General features: G+C 39.8%; 1 protein-coding gene across 1 annotated transcript in view; it reads left to right on the plus strand.

Moving 5' to 3' along the window:
• USP13 (ubiquitin specific peptidase 13) overlaps positions 1-7,321 on the plus strand; it is a 51,682-nt gene extending 44,361 nt beyond the window's left edge. Inside the window, exons 16-21 of the mRNA XM_005146921.4 lie at positions 1,008-1,034; positions 1,801-1,944; positions 2,915-3,081; positions 4,216-4,375; positions 5,973-6,057; positions 6,699-7,321. Coding sequence (XP_005146978.1) covers positions 1,008-1,034; positions 1,801-1,944; positions 2,915-3,081; positions 4,216-4,375; positions 5,973-6,057; positions 6,699-6,792 — 677 coding nt within the window. The 3' untranslated portion in view covers positions 6,793-7,321. The remainder of the gene's footprint in view (positions 1-1,007; positions 1,035-1,800; positions 1,945-2,914; positions 3,082-4,215; positions 4,376-5,972; positions 6,058-6,698) is intronic.
• The last annotated feature ends 2,002 nt before the right edge of the window (positions 7,322-9,323 follow it).

The raw sequence follows: 9,323 nt of genomic DNA on the forward strand, positions 1-9,323 counted from the left end.
ACCCTAGCAGCTGTGCAGACATGCATAGTCCACTTCTCTTGACGTATGTGGGCTGCACAGGCTATTAAGAAGGGCTCTGTCTCAAGGAGCTGATGTCAAACTGCTGACTAAAGTATCTGTAGAGCAGAAAGAGTGTGTTTAACATGCTATGCTGTTTTTTTTTTTTATAATTACTGTTTCTCACTGAAATTCAGAAACAAGAATATTAGAATATCCCACTTCCTCATTCCCTGGCTTTCTCTGGAGGATTAAATGGTTTATAGCAAGTAAAATCTTGGTTTTATAGTGTGACGTTAGGCCCAGGTTGCTGCAATTTCCTCCAGATGTCTTAAGCTTGGGTGCTTTGGTATTTAATTGGAAACCAGTAATGCAACTATTCCCATGACATAACTGCCTCATTTGCTTGGATATTTGTACTAGTGGTGGTATAATATAAAGCTGTACATATGTGAAAGGAAGCTCATACCTGAAATTGTGTGTCAGAGCAAAGGCTATAGAAAAATTGAATTCTCAAGTTTTTGATTTTGTCCCTTATCTGTAGGATTCTTATAAAGGCTTACTCTTTTTTATTCTCTTGCTCAGTGGACTAACCTAAATTTAGTGTAAATGTATGGGTGATGTACCTCATTTTTAACAAAACAGATCCTTACTTAAAATTGGTTTAGGTCAGCCATCACCTATATTTCTTACCAGTTTATAATACCAGTGACACTTCCCTCTGAGGTTAGAGAAATAACTAGGCAGAAATATCCCTGGTTTAATTCATAGCAAAAACATCAGGGATGAGAGAATCAACATGCCTTGCCTGCGTGAGGCATAGGAACATCATATTTTTCTATGATAACATCCATATGATGTTATCATAGAAAAATATGATGTGAGGCATAGAAAACATCAAATGTTTCTGTGACTTTAAAAATGTGAATTTGTTTTTCCAATATGAATCTACCTTGCTTTAATATTTTTTTTTTCCTGTTTGTTTTTTTTTTTTCTTTCTTAATTTTCAGGTCGCATGATGAACAATGTCATGGAGTGTACGTATCTCATTTTTCTGAGACTGGTACTTAAGTGGCTGAAAAAATTTTCATGCTTTTGCTCAGCTAATGGCTTCTCTGTCCTTATAGAGATGCATGAATTATTGCCCTGCATGCTTCTAAATAGAGCTGATTTTTGTACCTGTTCAGCATTTGCTTCCATGTGTGCAGGACTTTTTGAGTCTGTAGCAACATCAGCATAGCCAGAATATGAGCTGCCCCTTTGTCTGCTGCTCATCAGAGGGATCTTGCAGTTCTCAGGGTCACAGCTGCCTCATCCTGTCTCCCTCTGGACTCTGATCTCAGCTGCAGCTGTCAAGCCCTGTCATTCAGAGATGAAGTTCAACTGGAGACTGCTAGATCCAGCAGCTGTTGCTTCTCTGACCTGCAAGATCCTGGCTTTAAGAAAGATGATTGCTTTGGCTGCCACCTCTAGCTAAGCACAGCACCTAATTTCTTCACCCCTTGAAATCCAGTGGTGAGTGCTTTTAGCAAATAAAGTCCTGTAGGAATTTGTAAATGTTTAACGATCTAATTTAGATTATGGTGACAAAAGATTACCAGTAAGTCTATAATAAATACTATAAAAAATGTCCGTAACAAATGATTTCTACGAGGCTGTTTTCTAATGGGTGTGGGCTTATTATAGTACTAAACCAAATCCAACCAATATGTGCTGTGATATGTGTTACCACAAATAATGATAAGAAATACTATATAATGGATAAAGTTAGACTTTTATATTTTAGAAGGTCCTTTCTTTTAGCTCTAGATATTGATGAGTGTTCAGTTATGCAACTGGCAGAGATGGGTTTTCCTTTGGAAGCATGTCGTAAAGCTGTGTACTATACAGGCAACCTGGGTGCTGAAGTTGCTTTCAACTGGATCATTGCACACATGGAAGAACCAGGTTAGTGATTGGAAGGTGTAAGTTAAACTAAACTCTTGATTGTACATTTTGGCAGTCCGTAGAAATTTTATAATGTGTGATGGAGAAACAACGGGCACCTTCCCCACCCCAGGAAACCTGGAGGTGTGAGTAGATTTTCCTAAGCTATTCCTGGGATATGCAGATCTTTACCATTGTGTGGCATCCTCTGCCTAGAAGACGACAAACATAAGCTACACCAGAAGTACTCTCCTGTCCTCACTGATCATGTGGGCCAGCTCTCTGTTTTCTGCCCTTTGCTTAGGTCCGTGCTGCTAAGGGGGAAGCTGACTTGTGATCAAGTGTAAGTACAAAGAATCCTGTGGTCCAGATGCTTTTCTTCCATATCAGCCTCCTCTAGCTCAGGCTAGAGCATTCGTGACATACTTAGAATGTGGACTATCTAATGGTGGTGGACAGGGCTGCTAGATGTTCTCCACTTCCTGTGTTTCATCCATGCAGTCTGGACTCATGATTCAGTGCTGAGTATATCTGAGCACTTCCTTGCCAGGAAACTCAATTTGGTTGAGTTCACACTTCACCATGGGCTTTTGTGTTGCTTATGTAAACAGGGAATGAGTTTCACTGGGGCTTAACTGATGTATTTCAGCTATGGAATCAATTGATTTTACAGCTATATGTATATCAGCTGGGTGTCGACTTCGGTGCCATCATTGCTTCCATATTCTTCTTTGCTACTTTCCTGTAGTTTTTTCACTTCTGTGATGTGCCAAGTTGTTACAGATGGCTCAGTATGAGTTTGTCCAGTTAGATATTTTGTAATGTGCATGTTTGGTTGTTTTTAAGGCTTTCCAGTCATCTAAATCCCAAGTGCTCCAGTGAAATAAAATTACGTTGATTTTGGGACTGCTTTGAGATCCTCTTTGTTGTTTGTTGATTTTCCATTTCAGTGGGGCAAAAGAACAAACTAATTAATGTCTCTTTGTTCCAGACTTTGCTGAGCCATTGGCCATACCTGCATATGGAGAAGTTGCTTCCAATGGAGCAGCTGCATTTGGAACTGTTGGGCTAGATAACCAACCTCCTGAAGAGATGGTTGCAATTATAATTTCCATGGGCTTCCAAAGGAATCTGGCAATTCGAGCGCTGAAGGCAACAGTGAGTTCCAGGAGCTATTGATAACACTTGGGTTTCATTTCATGTTATGTGCTTTGTTACACGTGCATGCTTAGATGCCTTTGAAATGTGTATAAAAATCCAGTTAGTGGGTGATGCACATAGAACTATTCTGCCAAAGCATAGGATGCCTGACTTGACTGTGTTAGGGTAAGGAAGGTGGTTTGTATTTCACATGAATGTTTAAGTGTGGAGGAGAGTGAGAAAAACTCAGCTTCTTTTACCATCTTTTGAGAAACAACCTGGATGCCTAAAGACTGTACATCTTCAAGATGAGAACCTGGGGGTTAGGGGGATTAGTTGTGGGAGGATTTCTTTTGCATTTGTCAAGCTTCTGCAGAGGGACTGTTGAATACTGTTTTCATGAAGGTAAAAAGTATGTATCTTACAAATTGTACATGCTGTTGAACATGAGCCTTCCTTTCTTCAAAGAACAATTAGCAGTAGCATAGAATCGTAGAATCATAGAATAGTTAGGATTGGAAAGGACCTCAAGATCATCTAGTTCCAACCCCCCTGCCAAGGGCAGGGATACCTCTCACTAAACTATATCACCCAAGGCTTCGTCCACCCTGGCCTTGAACACTGCTGGGGATGGAGCATTCACAACCTCCCTGGGCAACCCATTCCAGTGCCTCACCACCCTCACAGTAAAGAATTTCTTCCTTATATCCAATCTAAACTTCCCCTGTTTAAGTTTTAACCCATTACCCCTTGTCCTATTGCTACAGTCCGTAACAGAGAGTCCCTCCCCAGCATCCCTATAGGCCCCTTCAGATACTGGAAGGCTGCTATGAAGTCTCCACGCAGCCTTCTCTTCTCCATGCTGAACAGCCCCAACTTTCTCAGCCTGTCTTCATATGGGAGTTGCTACAGTCCCCTGAGCATCCTCGTGGCCCTCCTCTGGACCTGTTCCAACAGTTCTATGTCCTTTTTATGTTGAGGGCACCAGAACTGCACACAATACTCCAAGTGAGGTCTCACGAGAGCAGAGCAGAGGGGCAGGATCACCTCCTTTGACCTGCTGGTCACTCTCCTTTTGGTGCAGCCCAGGATACGGTTGGCTTCCTGGACTGATTTTATTAAAGGCTGCTCTTTCACTTGTTTGATTCACAGAACAATAATTTGGAGCGTGGACTGGAATGGATCTTCAGCCACCCTGAACTCGAGGAAGAAAGTGAGCCTGCTTTGGACATGATGGATATGGACAACAATGCTAATGCCAATATTGCAGAGACTGGATCGGAGGGACCCAGGGTCAAAGATGGTTCTGGAAGTAAGTTGTTCTTCAGTGTAGAACCTGGGTATCATGTTGTTGTGTCAAACCTATGCCATTCCTAGAGCTCCTTTCTGTTTTGAAAGTAGTTATTGTGGGTCCTTTTGATGTGATCCAGACAATTTACTTCAGTCTTGCTTCTAGGTCTGAGTCAGCTCTGTGGAGCTGCTAGATTCTGTGGGCTGCATTTGCTCAGAGAACTCCCTGGACTCACTGAATAACCCAAGTCGAAGTTTCTTGTTGCCCCAGCATATAAGTCTCTGTTGGTCTAGCTTTATTCTTTGTTTTATTGCTATAAGATAAAAAGACAAAGAAAAACTAGGTTGTTTAAATCGTCAGAAGCTGAGCACCCTAAAGATAATATTGCTGTTACAGTTCACCTGAGTTTTTGTCCTCTTGTGGTCTGATGGGAGATTTGGTAATTCCTTCAACAAAATTCCTTAATCTAAATACAGCAGGTATAGTTGGTATCCTGCATGTACTGTTTAGATATTTTCTTTTGTTTATTTTTGTTTGGTTTTGTTTGTTTTTCTTTGAGATTCTCAGTCATACTACTACTGAATAAACCACAAGATGGGGCTAATGTATGCCAAAGTTGTGAAGCAGGTAAAGAGCCTCTTGTGAGTGTAAAAGCATTAGAGTACCAAACCTCAGTAATGGTTCTAAAATAAGTGTATCACATGATGATTTTTCAAGTGTCTTGAGTGACCAGTTCAAGCAACAGGGTATGTTCTAAACTTGTACCTCTGACCTTGACTGCAACGGTCTTACAGGGGGAAAAAAATAAATAAAAAGTAACAGCCAATTTGATTTTTATTTCTGTGGTTGCTGTTCTTATACAAGAATATTAGGTTCTTTGGTCTCTATAACATTAAAAACAATCTTAAGTCTCTTGGAGACATTGGAAACATTGATTATCATAAGGTTAAAAAATAGATATGGAATAATAATTTTTTGTGGTACTTAGCCTTTATAGACTGAGACCATTTACTGAGTGCCTGAAATCGTGATAACCAACATGATACTGTAAAATGGCTCCAGAAAGCCCTCTCCACCAAAATCCAGGCCCTTGTCCTTATGCAATATCCTGAAAGAAGGTACCCTTTTACTTTTGGTGGTAATTTGGGTGAATGGCATGAATGGGTGGGGAGAAAGAACCGATGTTGAGCTCTCCAGAGACATTAGCCACAAAATTTTTCTTCACGTGAAAGGAAAAGGGGTCTGTGATCACACTTACAGACATACCTAATTTGTGTGCAGAGTGAATGCCGTACCTGGCACTTTCTGTGGTGCTCTCTGTGAACTGGGAATGAATCTGCTTTTTTTTTTCCTAGCAGGGGCTGTGATCACAGCCCTGCTGTATATGCACAGATCTATGTGGGTTTGATTTGAATTGTTTTGATTTTTTACAGTGAATCTGGCTGCTAGTTAAAGCAAGAATATGCTGCAGTCTTAACAGAAACTGTGTTTGGGGATGCAGAATCTAAGTTAGGAGTGCTTAGCTATTTCTCCTGTGTTAGAAAGAAAGCGTCCCCTCAAGTCATATTGTAATTTTAGTAATAAAAGATTTATGGTCCCATTTGTATTTCTTATACAGAGTACGAACTGTTTGGGTTCATCAGCCACATGGGAACATCCACAATGAGTGGCCACTATGTTTGTCATCTCAAAAAAGAAGGAAGGTGAGTGGAACTGAGAGAGACACGGAAGGATGAATAAATGTTTTCTTTGAAGCGTACCTCTCTACAGAGCAGGGTGGCAGGCAAACATGAATGTTGTTACCAGGTGTACATTTCCCACCAAATAAATGGATATTGTTACAGACTGTAGATGTGATGAGTCAGTTCTGATACTGCCAAGGTCTGTGCTGAAATGTACCATCAACTATACTGCACTTGCTGTTCCAAATCTGTTCATTTTGGGGTGTCAGTTCTGTATCTGACTTCATTTATCTGAGCTTTCCCCAGCTTCCTTTCATTCCCCATCAGTAGAAACCCATCAAACTATGGGCTGATATCAGTAGTGCTAGTACTGCAATACTGATCTTGGCTGTGAATTTTATATACTGCTATTATTTGGCATTGGGAATCTCTGATTTTCCTTCACTTGAACTGCAACTACACATTCCTCTGTATGTCCCTCATCCTTTCCAGTTCCTGACTATGCCAGTAATCCAACGTTGTCTGTTTCTCTGATCCTTTGTTCTTATGGCAGTACCTAATTTTAGATTTTAAGCTCTTGAAGTCTGGATCAGAGAAGTCCCTGATAAACTTGTGATGATTTTTATACACATGGAATATAATCAATCTTGTTTTCCTTTCAGATGGGTGATCTACAATGACCTTAGAGTCTGTGCCTCAGAACGACCTCCCAAAGACCTGGGATACATTTATTTTTACCACAGGATACCAAGTTAGACCTGAAATCTCTTACTTGGCCTTAAAAAGCCATAAGCCTTTTTAACCAGCCCAAAACCCCATACAATAAAAAAAGAAAATCTAAAACATACAGAAGACCCCTAGCCCTTGAACTGCCAAAAAGCCAAGGACATCCTGGGATATTTATAGTTTATTTAAAAAGTCATTTGATGCTGCCTTAAGTGTTAGAGGGCAAATTTCTATTAGGTGATGTACATTGTTTTAAATTTGTACATGTTAAAAGGATACCTTAAGACCATGCAGATTACTGGTGGAGTTTGCAGCTAGTATATGGAGAAAACAGAAGTTTCAGGGTTGAGCAAGAATAGCCTATCAACTGGGGTTCAGCCCAGCTCCTGCCTGTTCTGTCCATGCATCTGTTGAAGACCACAAAGAAATACTTGCACCTTTGGTAAGTGGGAACCAGTGTTTTCAACCAGAGACAAGACCACTTAGATAAATCATGTTGCATATAGAATTGGAGGGGATATGTGAGTGTAATTCAGAATAGAATGTCTTATTTCAGAGATTATTTTTGGTGTAATAAGAAAATTCCAACAGATACAACTAGAGATATACCTGTTATAATTCAGCTTTATAGTATTTTGGTTTACCTTTTTGATGCATAAACCTAAGAAATAAATGGAGATGGAAGCAATCTCCTGCCAGTGCCCTGCACATTTTCTTGGAAAGAGAAATGGTAGATTTTATTTTTGCAGACACAGGTTTCTTCATCTTCTCTTTAATGTTTCTTTTGCAAGATCTTTCAACAGATTCAGGATTACAGATGGCTAAAGGAAGCAGACTTTCTGACTATAAAATTAAATACCCTTAGGAAAGCCAAGGGTATTATTTAAATTTTATCTTCTTATAAAGGAGGTAAAGGAGGTGTTAATGTCCCATTAAATTTATTTCAGGAAAATTTTCTTCTTGACCACTCACATTCCATCTGAAATCAACCTGACAAAGCACTCACAGTGCAATTCTGCTGTCTGTCAAAGATTGCTTAAATACTTAGTTCCATCCATGAGTGGGTGAAATTGCTTAGTAAGATTGCTGATTTATTGATTTGCCCCTCTCTGCTTCTGCCCTTAGAAAATCCCAAACCATCAAAACCAAACAACAAAAGAAACCCACCTTGAAGTGTTTCAGCTTTCTTAAAACTTGCAAACACACTAATAATTTGATCTCTTTAACAGACACATTCTGAAGGGGTTTTTATATTTTTGGCAGATATAAAGGCAGGGGCTGGCTTTTCCTGCCTTTCTCATGAGAGGGGGAGTAGCGGTGTTATTTCAGTTTGTGTCACAGGCGCAGGCAAAAATATGTATGTGGGGTTTTAAACTGTTTGAGAATACTGGTTCTAAAAAAAGTAAATGGTGAGTGTGAAACCTTTCACGATTCCAAAAACCCTCAGAGGTTCACAATGTTGGCCACTGCTTAGAGACTGTTGCTGAAGTTGCTTCATATAAATCTACTGAGCCCTGAAAATAAGTTGAAACGGTCAAAAATAAAATAAAAAGTAAAATTCTCCTCACAGAATCAAGAAAGGCAGGGAGGTGTAATTACGTTTTCTTTGCAGTTAGTGCCTGCAAGTTTAATAGCAAAATTCAGGCAGCTACACGCTACAGAAGGGAATCTAAATTAAAATGATGTTATGAGTAGGGCATTTGGTTTTTTCCAGTATAGTTTTTCCTTTAAAGTCATATAGTCCACTGCTGGATGGGTTTTTTTTTGTTTTTTTTTTTTTTTAATCAGTTTATGATCTTAAAAGATTGTGAGAGAAATTCTAGTGCAATAATTCTATAGAGTCTAAATGGTGCCTAATTGCTGGGAAAGCTTCCTGCACTTAGTGCTCTTATTGACACAGGAGAGTGGCATCCCAGCACATGAATAAGTGGCTTCTCAGATTCAGCTGCCTTGTCGTTATTGAGCCACAGTTCTGGACAAAGAAAATGCTGCCAGTAATTATTTTTGCTTCTTCCAGGTTTTAAATATTTGTGTATTTCACCAGAAAGTGACAGATTTGAAAACGAGATCAGCAATTTATGCAGTGATGCACTATCTATTTAAAGTGAAAGAATAAAACTTCCACGTCTGTTTGTGCTCTTTCATTTTGGCAGTAGGAAAAGGACAAAAGGCTTCTACCCCTTTGCTTCTATTTTTAATTTAATTTTTTTTTTCAATGCCCAGTTGCATTCTGAGGAAGCTCAATAACAGCTTCCCTCTCACTTCATGAACTTAAAGGGCTGTTTTATATGCTAACAAGATCTGGTGGCCACTACTTCTTTAGTTAGAAGCATTGGGTAAATGAAAGTCAATAGAGTAGTTCCCATGTTCATTACTAAACTGGAAACATGGCTGGTCTCGTGGGATTAAGGATGGGGCTTGGACACTTGCAAACCATTTGTCTCGTATGTCCTGAAACTGGGGTGCTGTGGGACTGGTTAGTGGGAGGCACACTTAGAAAGCTGACACATGAAAAAGGGGAGAGCCATTCACTGGCTGTGATAGGTGAACTGTAGCAGCTA

This window comes from Melopsittacus undulatus, chromosome 6, assembly GCF_012275295.1.
Source record: "Melopsittacus undulatus isolate bMelUnd1 chromosome 6, bMelUnd1.mat.Z, whole genome shotgun sequence".
In the NCBI taxonomy this organism is placed as follows: Eukaryota; Metazoa; Chordata; class Aves; order Psittaciformes; family Psittaculidae; genus Melopsittacus; species Melopsittacus undulatus.